At 51.5% G+C, this 16,242-nt stretch overlaps 1 protein-coding gene across 4 annotated transcripts; it reads left to right on the forward strand.

The window, feature by feature from the left end:
- Positions 1 to 1,810: 1,810 nt before the first annotated feature.
- On the forward strand, positions 1,811 to 15,409 carry MFSD13A (major facilitator superfamily domain containing 13A). Of its 4 annotated transcripts, XR_010024071.1 has the most exons (10): positions 1,811 to 1,854; positions 8,829 to 9,072; positions 9,548 to 9,630; positions 10,218 to 10,670; positions 10,822 to 10,945; positions 11,573 to 11,669; positions 12,307 to 12,478; positions 12,557 to 12,750; positions 13,820 to 14,210; positions 15,266 to 15,409. XR_010024071.1 is itself a non-coding variant. In XM_063102796.1 (9 exons), exons 2-9 carry the CDS (start codon positions 8,905 to 8,907, stop codon positions 14,080 to 14,082), a joined length of 1,554 nt encoding a protein of 517 aa, XP_062958866.1. In that variant the 5' UTR covers positions 1,811 to 1,854; positions 8,829 to 8,904; the 3' UTR covers positions 14,083 to 14,675. The 4 variants fall into 4 exon arrangements, 3 of the variants coding, with proteins under 3 accessions (XP_062958866.1, XP_062958869.1, XP_062958868.1); XM_063102796.1 differs by lacking the exon at positions 15,266 to 15,409 and having other exon boundaries at positions 13,820 to 14,675; XM_063102798.1 differs by lacking the exons at positions 1,811 to 1,854; positions 15,266 to 15,409 and adding an exon at positions 1,934 to 2,004 and having other exon boundaries at positions 13,820 to 14,675.
- Positions 15,410 to 16,242: the final 833 nt, after the last annotated feature.

A 16,242-nucleotide genomic window follows, 5' to 3' on the forward strand; every position in this document is an offset into this window, starting at 1 on the left:
CTGAGGCGCCTCAGAGTGTAACCATGGAGCTTTAAGTGCAACATGAGGAGCCAAAGGCTTTCCTATTGGGTCACATCCAGTTCTGACCCTTGCCAGCCCTACCCATTCCCCCACTTCCCCACTGGAAACCAGGGAGGGCTAAGTCAAGACTCAGGGTTTACTTTGAAATAAAAGCATATGCTGGCCAGAGATGGAAAGGCAGGGGGACTCCTTTAGTAAATTTATGGAGGGCCTAGTGTGCCAGACTCCACGCTGAAGGCTGGGTTTTCTGCCTTCTATTCTCACAGCCTGAAAAGCACAGATGCAGGTAAGGATGGGGATGGGGGAGAAATGGTCACCTCCCTTCTTTTCCAGAGAAGGAGAGGTTTCAGCAATTGCTTAGGTCTAGAAGAGAGATGGTGTGTACATGTGTATGGCTTAAGGGGGCCATAGGAAATGAGAAGAGGGTCTCAAGGGGAGGGATTGGAGAGAAGGAGCGAAATGAGACAGGCCTGTGGGAGACAGATGCTGGGAGTAAGGTTCATGGGATACTTGGGGCTGCCCAGGAACTGATTACTAGGCTCCAGCCCCTGAACACCTGGCCCATTTGCTGTGGGTGAACCCTTTGCCAGGTTGTCACAAAGGAATAAGGGGACAATATTCCTGTTGCAGGGAATTTGCTGACAACAAAGGCATAAGGGTCAACGGTTCACAAAACTCCTTACACCTGTTTCTCATTTAATGCTCACAAAATCCCTGTAAGTCATAAGACAGTAGCTCACAAAAGGAGGGTCCCTTAGCAAAGAAATGGTAGAGCTGAGGGACTGAGTCCCAGGTCATCCAGAAGCCAAAGGCCGTGTTCCTTGCCCTGTATCCCAGATAGGGAAACTGGGCAGGTCTGGAATGTGTGCTGTTTGCCTAGAAAGCCATCCAGGCTTACAGGCCGATTGCATAAAGACATGGAACATCCTCCACAAACTAGACCAAACAAAACAGCTTGATTTTGAGGTCCTGGGCAGGGGTAAGAAGAGGAAAGGCTCTTGTTCTTGGGATCAAGAGAGCTGGGTTCCAGCTTGACTGGGCTTCTTGCTTGCTGTGTGAAAGTCACTGAATCTCTTTGAACCTCAATTTCCTCATCTGTAAAATGGGAATAATAGCACCTCTTCCCAGGTATGTTGTGAGGATTAACAAGAAAATGCATGTTGAAGTTCCTAACACAGTACAGGACATGTAGTAAGAGCTCAGTAATCCTAATATTTTATTATTACTGTTATGAATAAGAGGAGGTTGGGCTGCATGGTTGCGAGTTCAGGGCCTGGTTCCTGTGGTCTGAGCTCTGGTGCCCACAGCTCAAGCGGAGCCTATCCACCCTTGAGGGGCTCACAACCCAGCATCAGGGAATCCTGGGTCGTGCAGCTGCCGCCTCCATATCTGCCTCAGCTGTGCATCCAGTCAGACCACAAGGCTGGAAGGAAGGTGCCGAGCTCTCTTCATTCTCCGAATTAGTGCTAAGCAAGGACGGGAGAGCAGGAAGAGGAGCGCTCAGAAAAGCACTTGATTTGAACTGAAATGACCTTAAGCTTTCGTGCAGGTGAAAGAGAAGGATGAGCGGTCAGGAATCCGGGCAACCTGCCTCCTACTTGCTGTGTCCACTCTCTTTTTGGTCCCTAAGGGCAAGCGCCCATGACAAACATGGCGGCTGCAGCCTCGGGCGCGGTCACCTGCAGGAGCCGCGGTACCCGGAGCCGCGCGGAGCCAATGGCTGGGCGGGGGCGGAGGGAGAAGCCGGCGGAGCCGGCGGCGTGTGCGCAGGCGTACTGGCTCGCACCTGGCTCCCGGCAGCCGCGGCGTTAGGCTTCGCCTAGCACGATTGCGGTGAGAGGCTGGCCCGCGGCCGGGACTCGGGGGCAGGAGCGGGCCGGACTGGGGGCCGATCTGACACAAACCACAGGCCCAAGGGGGACGGGAATGCTTCTCGCTCTGGGAGTCATGGGGGCTTTCTGCTGGGATCCTTGAGGCGATCAGGTTGTGGACTGGGAGAGTTCTGGGGCCAGGGCGGGAAAAGCTGGGCTTAAGGGGCAAGGGCGGAATCCTTGCAGAAGGGCTCTCTGGGGGTCTGGGGGAAGGGGATGCAATGGGTCAGATAGCTCCCTGGGGGTCTGGGGTCCATTCCATTAACATAATGGCTCTTAACCCTGGTGGCGCAGTACAACCACTTGGGGAGCATTTAAAAACCACCAGTGTCGCGCCCATCCTGAGAGGTTCCGATTTCATTGGTTGGGGGTGAGGGCTGGGCCTCGGTATTACTGAACAGCTCCTCAGTTGATTTTAATGTGCAGACGGGCTGGAGAACCACTACACATGTTGCAGCGTCAGCTATTGAGTAGAGAGCTCCTGGGTTGATCCCCAACTCCTCAGTGGCTTGAGAGGGGCGGGTGGTCGTGGGGTGAAGCTGCTGCCCCTCCAGGGCTGCTGTAGTAACTGGGGGACACAGAGGGAGAAGGTCCTTTCCCTGTAAGATGGAAGCTCATTTCCAGCCCGAGAGGGGGCGATGGGCCCATTAGTATTTGAGATTCAGCCTGCTGTGGGGAGACTCGGCAAGGAGACAGGACTCCGGAGTGTGAAACAAGAAACAGAGCAAGCAATTCAGAGGACACTTGCTTGTTGAGAAAAGAACACGCCTAATATTTGCATTGGGTGTTACACCTTTCAGTTTCATTTGTTCATTTGATACCTGGGAGTGGGTTTTTTTCGCCCCGCTTCACACGTGTAGGAATAAACTCAGAGAGCTAGTTGGTGATAATGTTTAGACCTGACCAAGGGCTCCTAACTGCAAATTATGCTTATTAGTAGCTTTTCCCCTCTGCACTAACTGCTTCTCATAGTCTCTAGTACTTCTGAAGGGAATCAGAGGCAAACACCCACCTTCCTTCTGATGCCCCTCACTCCAGGGGTCCACTCTGGCATTCTTGGTTTTCTTCACCAAATCCATCAGCCCCCCCCCACCCACCATGGGTTGGTTCAGAAATCAGGGAGATGCTGGTGTTTTCATCCCTTTCTAGTTCTTTATCTCCCAGGAGCTTGATGGGGTGATGGGAGAGAGTTTTTACAGGACGCCAGAGGGCTCCTTCGCAACAGATCTGTTCGGTCACCTCCCTACCCCCAGTGCCCTTCATCCATTGTCCTCTGCATGGAATCTTGTGCAAGGTTCATAAAACCCTTCCTCATCTGGCCTCTTTATCCCTTCCTGCTCTGAGCTCTCTTGCCACATAGTTTCTGTTTTTCTTAGCACAGTGCTGTGTGCACTGTGTGAAAGCTTAATAAATGTTACTCTTTGTTATTATTGATATTCCTCTTTGTATACCTGTTGCCTTGCTTTACATGGTTACTCTGAGGGGCACATCAAGCTTCCCAGGTTGCCTCTTTTTCTGCGACTCCCGCAGTCAAGCAGAACACACAGCTTGGGGCGCAGTGGGATCTGGGGGTGGTAATTACCTATGGCTGCTGCTGCTGCTGCTCCCTAGGGCTAAGGATGCCCATATTGGCCTTTTAGGGGCAATTGACCCAGCAAGTATTGACTGAGCACCTACTGAATGGTGAAGGTGCAGGGGCAGAAATCAGGGGAGGGACTAACTTGGCCCTGCCTTTAAGGAGCTTGTGGGCTGGAGGAGGATAAGGGAGGTATTTGGATGCCTGACTCAGAGGCCAAGGGACCCAAAAAGGGGAGAGAACACTTGATTGGGTGTACTTGGGAAGGCTTTGTGACACTGAACTGGGCTAGAATGAGCAGGATTTGATAAGATTGTGAGGGGGCGGGCATGGTGAAGTGAAACATGCTGAGACTTTTTTTAGTCAGAACTTGCTTTGAATTTTGGCTCCAGCACTTAATAGCTTTGTGACTTTGGGCCAGTTATTTAAACTTCAGAGCCTTGGTTTGTTCATCTATAAAATGTGGATGGAAATAATAATAGAGCTATAAGGATTCATGGTGATGGGTGTAAAAGCTGGGCATACCCTGTATGCCTGCGATATGGTGTGTAGTTACATCTAGGGAATCTATATGGAAGGAACAGCATGAACAAAAGTGCGGAGGTGACATTTAAAAAATAATTTGAGGGATGGCAGACTAGAAGGGCCTAGGATATTCCAGGCAGCGAGAGGCATCAGAGTTGGGTGCTGGAAAGACAAATACAATCATGGATTTGGCAGAGGGGTCACCGAGTGATCTTTAAAGATCATCAAACAAACTTCAAAGACACGAAAAAAATAATAACAGCTACTCTTTACTGAGGGTCTTCTACGTGCTAGGCGCTATGCTTGTGCATATGCTTTTGCATTTCAGCCCCACAACCATCCAAGAGGTCAGCATTAACATCCCCACTTTATAGATAAGGTTTAGGGAGAGGGAGTGGCTGGCTCAAGGCCACCAACTGGGACCATACCAAAGTGGGGGGATGAGCCATGGGGGCTTCCAGCAGGCTCTGTGCAAGGTGCCAGGGGGGCAGGTGAAGTTGGTTGCAGGTTACAGGATATCTCACCCAGCTTATACAACTAGGCTGGTGTGGGCTGAGCTGTTCTTCCCTTGAGAGGCTGGGCCTTGTTCTTCAGAGTGAGGGTGTGGGGGCGGGGGCAGTGGGTAAGGCTGTTTCCTGATAGAGAAGGCGCTAAAGAGTAACCTTGCACTCTCCTCCCCCAGCTTCCTCTCCAAGGCAGTGTTTCACCTGGACAGGTTGCTTTGCCTCCAGCTCAGGTCTGTGGCAGGAGTTTGTCTCTGGCAATCCCAAGCATCATATATGTTCTTGCTCCTTGACTTTCCCTCCTGTGCGCCATCTTTTTCTTGAACTCTCTTACCCAGGGATATTTCCCTGCTCCTACCCTGATCTGTTACAAGTGAGCCCAACAAAAAGCCAGTTTCTGAGCATCTTGCATGTGATAGGCATGGTGTTCTGGGCTTCCTGGATATTAGTTTAATCCTTTCTGTGCTCCCCAAAACTAGGCATTATTAGCCTTTTTTACAGATAAGGAAACCAAGGCTCAGAAGAGTTAAGTGACTTGCCTGTGGTTATAGTCTTAGTAGGAAATATGATTGGGATTTGGACCCAGGACCTTCTGATTGCAAAAGTCATATCCTTTTCGTCCATCTCACCACCCTTTGAAGTTTTCTTCTACCCTTGTCCCAGTGTTAGTGTAGGGAGCCAGCTGGTGGAGGCTGGGGACCATATGTACAGGGTTCACCTTCTCTAGCAACAAGGGCAGGTCACTGGGCATCTGTGTAAGGATTGGGAGGCTTCACTTTTAACAAAGCCTTTGGAGTTGAGGTGGGTGACCTCTGAAAGGCCCTGGGGGAATTGGAGAAAGTGACCTGGGTTAAGGATAGTCACAGAGGTTTACATTATGCTTTACAGCCTGGAAGCCCCATTAGAGGGTATCTCATTTAATTCTTACCCTGTCCCTGTGTGGCAGATTGTGGGTCCTTTCTGTTTCATGGAAGGTCTGAGAGGCTCAATAGTAATCATCTCTAAAGCTTTCGTGCTCACCGTACTTACTGTGCTTAGTCAGCGCTTTGGAGTGTTTTCTTATTGACTGCTGACAACAGCCTTATGACTGAGGTGCAGAGAGGTTCAGTAAGTCACTCCAGGTCACACAGATGGTAAATGGTAGAGTCAGGACTTCTGAGACCTCCAGTTGTGTCTTCTTTCCACTGTGCTACTTAGAAAAGCAGAGCTGAAGAAACTTAGGGTGATGGATATGTTCATTTTCTCAAATGTGGTGATGGTTTCACAGGCACATATGTGCATTAAAACTTAGACTGTACATTTTTTTTTTTTTTTAGCAGCTGGCCAGTACGGGCATCCAAATCCTTTACCTTGGTGTTACACCATGTTCTAACCAACTGAGTTAATGGGCCAGCCAGACTGTACATTTTGAATATATGCAGCTTATTGTGTGTCAACTATACCTCAGTAAAGCTCTGAGAAAAGAAAAAAAGGAAAGAATTTTCTTCAAGGGCTCAAGGGCCTCAGGAAAAGGCTACTTGGCCATCTTCCTGCCTTGGGATGAGGTAGGATCACTGTGAGTGGGAGAGATTCGGGCCGGTTTAAGGGCTGATTTCAGGTGTTTTGGCCACTTCTTCATTCTGCCACCATTAGGCATAGAGAGGCACAAGGTGGTGGTGGTAGAGGGTTTTGCACATGGATGTCTTGAGTTAATGGCCACTTGCTCTCTGATGAGCCAGGGAGTCCTTCCTCGCTCTCCCCCCAGAGCCTTTCTCTACCGGTCATCCTTCCCCCAGCCAGAGCAGTCGAGTCTACGCATTCTCTCTGAGAGGGAGATAGAAGGCAAAGACACAGGCCCTGCCCTTGACAGCCCCACGGTCAGGCTGGACAGTCAGGAGTGTCTGCTGTACAGACAGAGCAAATGGTGTGCCTGGGTGGTGGAGCAGTGGCGCCTGAGGAGTTGAAGAAGCTCTCCTGGGCACAGTGCTGGCTCCTGAAAGATGGGGGGATGCAGCTGGGATGGGTGCTTCCCATGGGAGGAACCAGAGAAATGAAGACCTGGGCAGAGGAAAGGGAGGATGGGCTGGGCAGGCTGGGCGGGGCCACATGGCAGAGGCCTTGAAGCCTGGGTGGCTGGGCAGCGGGGGCCGTGAGAGGTCATGGGCAAGGACAGGTCCATGGAGTCACTGCTGCTACTGTTGCACTGGGGTTGAGGGGAGGCAAGCCTTGGCGGGTGGCTCTGTGTGGCATGTGGGTGCAGGGACATGTGGATGAGCCCTGGGCAGGCTGGGGGTGAGGGTCACAGGAGCTCTCTGAGCAGCAGCCCTCTGTCTCCTAAGCCTTCCATAACAAACTACCACAAACTTGCCTTAACAGCTTACTCTCTCAGTTCTGGAGGGTGGAAGTCCGACATCAAGGTGTCAGCAGGGCCACGCTCCCTCTGGAGGCTCTGGGGAAGAACCCTTCCTTGCCTCTTCTAGCTTCTGGTGCTGTGGGCAATCCTTGACGTTCCTTGGCTTGTAGCTGCACTACTCCACTTTCTTTCTTTCCTGCCTTCCTTCTGTCTGTCCAACTCTCTTTCCTTCTTTCCTTCTTTCTTTTGTGGGCCGCTGGCTGGTATGGGGATTCAAAACTGCAATTTCTGCTTTCGTCCTCACATGGTCATCTTCCTTTTGTGTCCAAATTTCCCTCTCCTTATAAGGACACAGTCATTAGGCCCACCCAAATTCAGTATGACCTCATCTTAACTTGGTTACATGTGCAAGACCCTATTTCCAAATATGGTCACATTCCCAGGTACTGGGTTAGGACTTGAATGTATCTTTTTGCGGACCCAGTTCAACTAACCATAGAGAATTTGAGAGAAGGAAGCCCCCATAGATTCTTTCTAGAGATCAGACAAGCATACATGGAAATCATTTTTCTGAAAAGAGAACAACAGCTTTAAGTCTAAAAAAGAGACAGACATAATGCCTCACTGCTAAAAGTGTGGTCACGGGCCAGCAACATTGGTCTCACCAGGGAGCTTGTTAGAAATGCAGAATCTGGAGCCGGCTGTGGCTCACTTAGGAGAGTGTGGTGCTGATAACACCAGGGCCATGGGTTCGGATCCTATATAGGAACGGCCAGTTAGCTCACTTGGGAGAGCGTGGTGCTGACAACACCAAGTCAAGGGTTAAGATCCCCTTACCGGTCATCTTTAAAAAAAAAGAGAGCGAGAAATGCAGAATCTCAGATTCCTCCCCATATCTAAGTCAGAATCTACACTTTAACAAAGTCCCCAGATGACTCACGTACATATCACAGTTTGAGAAGTGCTTCTCTAATACAAATCCAACTTTTAGGCCCTTTCCCACTCATGGTCAGTCAAGCTGTCAGTCTTTGTGCACGAGTCTGCTGTCCTTTGTTCTCTTTTCGGGTAACATGTTCTTGAGTTTCTCTCCCCACGTGTTGATGTTACCCATGTACAGACCCTTTCTGGAGAGCTTGCTGAGCCAGTCCCTTTGTTATGTTCTTGGCCTGTGACCAGCTTTTTGCTGTTTATAAATGCTGCTGTAAACATCTCTGTACACATTCCTTTGGGGTTAATTCTTTGAGATAGAATTTCCAGAATCAAAGTGCAGGATCAGGTGTGGACTCTTGTCAAAATCGTATCACTCTTATCAGGGAGCAGACGAACCTGATTTAGAAGATTAAGTGGCAGAAAAGGCTTTGGAGCCAGATAAGCCTGGATTCAAATCTGTTACTTTTTTGCTGTGTGACATTGATCAAATTACTTAACATCTCTGAGCTTGGGGTAGCTCTCCTATAACATTGTAATAGTGCTATCCACTTTATAGGGATTTTGTAAAGATATTAATGACACCAGCAACATTAATTTACTGAGCACTTTCTCTGAGTTACCTCATTTAATCCTTACATTCCTCTGCAGAGTAGGCATAACCATCCCCTTTACCTTTTATGGAAGAGAAAACTAGGGCTTGGGATGAATAGCTTGCCTGAGGTTATAAGTACATTGTGCACCCAAGCTCAGGGGTAGCCATGTCCAGACCAGTAAGGTCATACAGTGCAGATGGAAGAGGATACTGAGCATCCAGCCCTAGCGGGCGACCTGGCTCAGCACTCACTGAATGCCTGCCTTCTCTTCGCACCAGTGTTATCAGGTTCATCGAGCTACTCTCACAGCAGTGGTGTCAAGCTCAGCACTGTTTCAGCTGTACTTCATTGATGATTCCCCAGCTTTAAGTACAAACTCTCTCCCTGTAAAAATGAGTTTTGAAATGATTCAGAGGTCTGGGATGAAGAGCAGAGCTGGCTCTGATCCCTGCTGCTAACTGGCTTATTCTTCCCCAGGCACAAGGATGGTGAGACTGCCCATGGCCATGAGCCCTCCTCAGTGCTCCTGGGGCTGAGGCTGGGGCTGGCAGCCATGGGGCTGGATCGGGCCCAGGCCTGGCTGTTGGGTCTGCCCGTGGCCGTGGTCTATGGCTCCCAGGCCCTCTTCACCTCCATCCTGCACAATGTGTTCCTGCTCTACTATGTGGACACCTTTGTCTCAGTGTACAAGATCAACAAAACGGCCTTCTGGGTTGGAGAGGTAGGGCCAGCTCAGGGTGGCCAGCCTGGGTGGGAGACTAGGGGACACATGGGCTGTCAGGCAGATTGCAGGGGCCAGGTCCCGCCCAGTCAGGGGAATGGGGCAGGCCAGTCTATCCACCAAGACTCAGCAAGAAAAGCTGGTGGAGGCCATGCTGACGCCTCCTGGCCGGTACGGGGATCTGAACCTGTGACCTTGGTATATAAGGCTGTATTCTAACCAACTGAGCTAACTGGCCAGCCCCATGTATATTAATTTATCAGCTTGATACATTCACAGCTGGCCCTGGATGGGTGGGAGTTTGCTGGAGGCAGTGGCTGGCAGAGTGGGTTTAGCAGCGGAGCTGGCAAGAACAAAGGTTTCCAGGCAGGGAAGCTGGTGCCCTCTTTGAGTGGTGGTGAGCAGGCTGGAATGGGGGAAGCCTGGGAGGGGAGGCTGCCTGGAGCCCACCTGCCCATCTCTGCTCTGCTTGCAGACGGTGTTTCTCCTCTGGAACAGCCTCAATGACCCCCTCTTCGGCTGGCTCAGTGACCGGCAGTTCCTCAGCTCCCAGCCCCGGTTTGTGTCTTGGGGACGGCTCATAACTAGTCCCGTCCCACCCCACCACTCCCCAGGGCTGGAGGACCCCTGCCTGTGTTTGGAGTGGGGAAAGAAAGGGAGACCATTTCAGGTGTTGTCTCTGCCCTTCCATTCCTGGGGTCCAGGACAGGCTCTGTCCAGGTTGGAGTAGTGGCCTTGACTAAGCTTTGCCTTGCTCACCAGGGAAGAGATTTAGCCCCACTTGGCTTGTCTGGCCCCTCAGGATTCTGTGCTGCAAACACCCTCTGCTCCTTCTGGCATATTCCTTTACCCCATCCCTGCTTGGGCCCATCACTGCCCCCAACCTGAGAAGTGGGTATCCCACCACCCTTTGGCCATCAGCCCTGACAGGCTGGTAAGGGAGGAGATTGGGGCAGACCAGAGTGTGTACCTACTGGTGACTTGTGCTTCCTAAGTTGGAGGCTGGGGACTTGGGGCGCAGTGGGATCACCCTGGTGTGAGTGCCACACTCTGGCCTCCATCCCTGTCTGGGGCCTGAGCAGGAGGGACTGGAGTCTTGCCAAGGCTGAAAGGGCATCTCCCAACAGCCTTCCTCTCCCTGGCAGGTCAGGCACCGGACTGTCTTCGAGGGCTGTGGTGCTAGCACGGGTACGGGCACTGGGCTGGCATGGGCCGCTGCTGGCGCTGTCCTTCCTGGCATTTTGGGTTCCCTGGGCCCCAGCTGGTCTGCAGTTCTTGCTGTGCCTGTGCCTCTACGATGGCTTCCTGACACTCGTGGACCTGCACCATCATGCCTTGCTGGCCGACCTGGCTCTCTCGTCCCATGACCGCACCCACCTCAACTTCCACTGCTCCCTCTTCAGTGCCGCCGGCTCCCTCTCTGTCTTTGCCTCCTATGCCTTTTGGAACAAGGAAGACTTCTCCTCCTTCCGTGCCTTCTGCGTGGCACTGGCTGCCGGCTCTGGGCTGGGCTTTCTGGGGGCCACGCAACTGCTGAGGCGGCAGGTTGAGGCGGCCAGGGGGGAGCCAGGGTGCTCAGCCCTGGCCGTGGATGGAGGGTGAGTGGCCAGCCCTGGCTGTCTCCCCGCTGCCAGCACTCTTCTGAGTATGATTTTGATGCTGGGTGCCCTGGCTGATGGGTGGCTGCCCTGGGGTGGGGATGACTCTGGCCCAGCCCCAGGCAGTTCTCAACCCCTCTCTGCCCCATAGCCTGTGTGGAGAAGAGCTGCTTGTGGGCAGCGAGGAAGCGGGCAGCATCACCTTGGGCCAATACCTCCAGCAGCTGGCACGCCACCGGAACTTCCTGTGGTTCGTGGGCATGGACCTGGTGCAGGTATGGAGAGCAGTCAGTCCCCCTGCACACCACCATGGCTGGGCTATTCTTCGCTCAAGGAGACAGGTTTCTCAAGAGCTGGGAACTCAGCTCTGGGCCACGCGTGAGCACTGCTAGGTGATTCGATGTCAGGAACGTAGGTTGGGTCGTTAGGAGACCTGGATTCTAGCGCCATCTGAACTCTTCACCCGCCTTGTGACCTTAGGCAGGTCTCAGCCTCTCTGGGCAGCCCTGTCCTCACCTATAAAGTGAGGACATGAAAGAGAGATGGCCCCTTTGGGGACTCTGTAACAATCTTTTTAAAACACCAAGTGCCACACCTAAAACACCATATATAAGCTAGTCAAATTTATAAATAAATTGTTCTTATGTCACGAAACTTGTTTTACTAAGGTGTTCTCAATTAAAAAGAAAAAACTTTTAATTGTTCTAATTACCATTTTATCGTGCCTTCTAACTTTTAGCATGATTAGGTAAGCAACAGGAATGTGGCATTAGGTTTTGTTCTGGCATGTTCTGTGTTTAAGGACATGGGGATAAAGGCTGCTGCTCTGAGGACCAGGGGACGCGGGCTCTCCAGTGGCTCCTGGTCTGGCAGCCTCCTTACTGCCCCCTGTCGGGTCACAGGTCTTTCACTGCCACTTCAACAGCAACTTCTTCCCCCTCTTCCTGGAGCATCTGTTGTCCGACCACATCTCCCTCTCCATGGGCTCCTTCTTGCTGGGTGAGTGGTGCCTCAGGCAGTCAGGAAAGACAGAGGCTTGCACCTCAGAACCCCTAGCCCAGCCAAGGCACGACCACCTCACCAGCTGGGGCCCAGGTGGCAGAGTGTGGGGACGAATCTGCTGTGGGAGTTGGAGGTGCAACCTCCAGCTCTGTTTTCCCCAGAAAGGGGTGGGAGCCTGTTGTGGGTGTATGGGGCAGGGCTGCTCTCACCTTGGTCCTCTTGGTGATGGTGCCATCCAGAGGCAGTGGGGTGCAGTGTCTGGTTAGCCGGGATTATAGTCTGATAGGCCTTGGTGTGAGTCTTTGTGCTCATTTGCTGGGTGGCCTTGGGTGTGTTATTTAGTGTCTTTGGGCCTCCCTTCCTCATTAAAGTAGGGATAATAATAGTAAGAGAGTACATCAAAAAGCTAATGGAAAGATTCATATTATCTTTCAATTCCATTTTTCCACAGTCTTTTTGAAGCACCCTCATAACCTTAAATGTTTGTGAGGATTAAATAAAGAAGTGTGAAACTCTTGATACAGAGCCTAGCACATTGTTAGTGTTCATTTAATGCAATGAACTATTAAAATGTTAATAACCATTGAAGCTGTGGCAGTGCCCCTCACACGGTGGTGCCCTTCTCCCTCCCCAGGCATCTCCTATGTCGCTCCCCATCTCAACAACCTCTACTTTCTGCCCCTGTGCCAGCGCTGGGGCGTCTATACCGTGGTGCAGGGGCTCTTCCTGCTCAAGCTGGGCCTCAGTCTGCTCATGCTGTTGGCTGGCCCAGAACACCCTGGCCTGCTCTGCCTCTTCATTGCCAGGTATGCCCCTGCCCACCCTCACCCCCACAATTCTGTCCCATCCTTTCACCAGTGCCCATGCTCTCTCTCTGCTGGCAGCAACCGTGTTTTCACTGAGGGCACCTGTAAGCTACTGACCTTGGTGATCACTGACCTGGTTGACGAGGACCTGGTGCTCAACCATCGCAAGCAGGCGGCCTCGGCGCTCCTCTTTGGCATGGTTGCCCTGGTGACCAAACCAGGCCAGACCTTTGCCCCGCTGCTGGGCACCTGGCTTCTCTGCTTCTACACAGGTGAGGGCCTGGGAGGCACAGCTTACCTGGCACAGAAGCTGACAAGCCTGGGCTCTGGGTCCAGTGAGGGAGAGAATGGCAACCAGCTAGGCTTGGGCTGCCCCACTCCTCACCATCCCCCAACATGGGTAGAGGAACCAGGTCTCAGATTCCTCCATTCTTTCATTAATTCATTCATTCATTCGGCAAATATGCACAGAACACCTTCTGTGTGTAGGCATTGCTCTAGGAGCTAGGGAGATAACGAGTAAGACAGACAAGGTCTTTGCCATCACAGAGCTTATGTTCTAGTCAGGGGCAGAAAGTGGTTGGCAATAAACAGCCAAACAAATATCAGGCAGTGTTGTGGTGAAATGAAATGGGGAAATGTGAGACATGTGACTGAGAAGCGACTTAGTGCGGTCAGGGAAGGCCTGTCTGAGAACATGCCCCTTAAGATAAACTGAATGGCAAAGGTTTGGTCTAGAAAAGATCTCAGCAAATCGCAGGCAGGGGGAATGGCACAAGCAGAGGCCCAGGTATCAGGAGTGGTTAGAAGATGAGGCTGGAAAAGTGAATAGGCAGGTAGTAGGGTTTGGATTTGGATTTTATTTTCAGTGCAAAGGGAAGCTATTGGGAGTGTTTTCAGCAGGGAAGTGACATGGTCTGACTTACAATTTTAAAAGTTCACTCTGGCTGCTGTATGGAGAACAGATTGTATGGAGGCCAGAGTGGGAATAGTAGGGAGATAATTGGGAGACTGGCAGAGGCCGTGGAAGCTCGGACAGGGGTGGTGGCAGGTGGGATATTTGGGAGTTGTGGGGACATGAAGGATTGGATGCTGGGGAGTGATAACGCTGAGGAACTGAGGGAGACTTTGAGGTTTGGGGCCTGAGTTACTGGGTGGATGGTGATGCCATTCACTGACAAGGGAAGAATAGGGGAACAGTGGGTTTAGGGGAGGAAGCAAGAGTTGTGGTTTGGACATATACTTGTGATGTTTGAGAATTCACACCACAAACTTTGGAGGGGACCAGGGCTTGAAGGGGAACTGGGCTGACTGTGTTTTTTCTATGCTCTTTTGTCCCAGGTCATGACCTCTTCCAGCAGCCACCAATGATCCCTGTGGGGAGTGCCCGGCCCTGGCCAGAGCCCCCAGCCCCAGCCCCAGCCCAGGCCCCAGCACTCCGCCAGGGCTGCTTCTACCTGCTGGTACTGGTGCCCATCACCTGTGCTCTGCTGCAGCTCTTTACCTGGTCCCAGTTCACGTTGCATGGGAGACGCCTGAACATGGTCAAGGCCCAGCGCCAGAACCTGTCACAGGCTCAAAGCCTAGACATTAAGATGGTGTGAGAGGTGCAGCTAGGCCACCCTGCTGAAGACACTGCCCACAGCCAGGGCAGGGGCCACTTTTGCCTGCTGTTATCCTGCTCCTCCACCTTCGTCGGATGCAGTCTGGAGGATAGGTGGCAGGATTGGGGGTAAGCTCCTGAGGCTGAGCCAGGACAGTCACTGAGGTCTGAGTCCCTGCTTAGCTGTCTGGCCCAGCTTGGGCCAGGGCTGTCATATGTGCTCAGGGACCTGCTTCCCTTGTGGGGCAGGAGGGAAGAAGAGGACCAAGAAGGGATGGAGCCGCCTTGCAGTACACATAGGGTTGCTGTGGGGCATGGAGGCCTGTCCCACTGCCTGGCTGGGGCTGGCCCCTCTGGTGGGCTCAGAAACCACTTTTGGTACTGCAACTTCTCCCTTTTGCTCAGTCAGGAGAAGCTGACTGGAAGTCCCACCTGTCCCCTCCTTCTGCCTTCTAGTGGTTTCTCTCAGAGGGTTTTGCTTCAGCTGTGCTTGAAGTGGCATGCCCCCTGTGCTGCAGGGCTCCCCTTGCCCAACCCACCAGGTCTCTAAAGCGATTCATTTCATAGACTGATTAAAGTCAGTCATTCGTATTCCTCAGGTCTGTGCTGTGTGTGTGAGAGTAGTGGGCTGGTGGGGCTGGGGGGAACTCATGAATAGGAAAAGCACCTTGAAAGCATTTTTTCTTTCTTTTTTTTTTTTTTTTAAAAAAAAGATGACCGGTAAGGGGATCTTAACCCTTGACTTGGTGTTGTGAGCACCACGCTCAGCCAGTGAGCGAACCGGCCATCCCTATATGGGATCCGAACCCGGGGCCTTGGTGTTATCAGCATCGCACTCTCCCGAGTGAGCCACGGGCCGGCCCGAAAGCATTTTTTCTAAATATGAGTGTTGGACTACCTGCATAAGATCCACTGAGGTGCCAGGGGAAAAAAGTGGAGATTGGTAGCTGCAAGGAACTGGGGACCAAAATGACTTTCAGGCCTGCTGCCAGCAGCCACAGGGTACTTCCATGTACCATTGCTGGCCACAGTAGTTAAAGAGGAGTTTTTTAGGCCAAGGTTCTCAGCCTTGGAATCACCTGAGAGCTTTAAAAAATACTAATATCTGAGTTCTAGTCCCCAAGATTCTGACTTAATGGGTCTGGGGTGTGGCCTGGGCACTGAAATCTTGAAAATCTCTATAGGTGACTTTATCATGCAAGTGGGATTGAAAACTACTAGAGACACGTTGAGCCAGGTAATTCTTTGTTGGGGACATTTAGCATCTCTGCTCTCTACCTACTAGATGCCAGTAGCACCCTTCCCGCCAGTTGTGACAACCAAACATGTCTGCACATTGCTAGATGTGTCCTGGGAGGCAGCAAAATTGGTCCTGATTAGGAACCACTGCTCTAGTCCAATGGTTTCTGAGGGTCTGCATAGGGGTTAAAAGGTGGGCTCTAGGGCTATATTGCCTGAGTCACGTCCTAGCTAATAAAGGACAGAACATTGGGAAATTGCTTGACCTTTCTGTGGCTCCATATCCTCATCTGTAAAATGGATAATAAAAACACCTAGGGCCGGCCTGTGGCTCACTTGGGAGAGTGTGGTGCTGATAACACCAAGGCCACGGGTTCCGATCCCACATAGGGATGGACACTTAGCTCAATGGGTGAACGTGGTGCTGACAACACCAAGTCAAGGGTTAAGATCCCCTTACCGATCATCTTTTAAAAATAAATAAATAAATAAAATTAAAAAAATATAAACACCTACACTTTGTATGGCTATTGGGGAGATTAAATGGGTTAATATTTGACAATTACTTGGCAATTTTGCTCCCATGTATGGGTTAAAAAAGCAAACAATTAATCAGAATATCTGAGTGTGGGTCCCAGAAACTGCATTTTAATAAGAACTTCTGCTTTTAGGGATGTCAAGAGCTGCTCCCCTCATTTGGAGTCAAGTCTCACCCATGGGCTTGAGTGTGTGCACAGGGGTGGGAACCTCAGTTCCTAAACCTTGGCTATGGTGTGAACACAAATTTCTCTGCATCCACCTGACCACCTGCAACTCAGGCAATGGCTTGGCCAAGTCTGGCTGGTGCAACGATGCCCTCTAGAGGACGCACTAGGCTCAATCCTGCCTCAGAATCAGGGACCGCAGCTCCTCTTCCCATCCA

This window comes from Cynocephalus volans, chromosome 7 (assembly GCF_027409185.1).
Source record: "Cynocephalus volans isolate mCynVol1 chromosome 7, mCynVol1.pri, whole genome shotgun sequence".
NCBI lineage: Eukaryota > Metazoa > Chordata > Mammalia > Dermoptera > Cynocephalidae > Cynocephalus > Cynocephalus volans.

Excerpts from the sequence above, each read along its gene's own strand:
- MFSD13A (XM_063102796.1), top strand. The coding sequence starts at position 8,905 with ATGGGGCTGGATCGGGCCCAGGCCTGGCTGTTGGGTCTGCCCGTGGCC. Across the intron at positions 10,671-10,821 it reads GCCCTGGCCGTGGATGGAGG|CCTGTGTGGAGAAGAGCTGC; the intron begins GTGAGTGGCCAG and ends TCTGCCCCATAG. Across the intron at positions 10,946-11,572 it reads TGGGCATGGACCTGGTGCAG|GTCTTTCACTGCCACTTCAA; the intron begins GTATGGAGAGCA and ends GTCGGGTCACAG.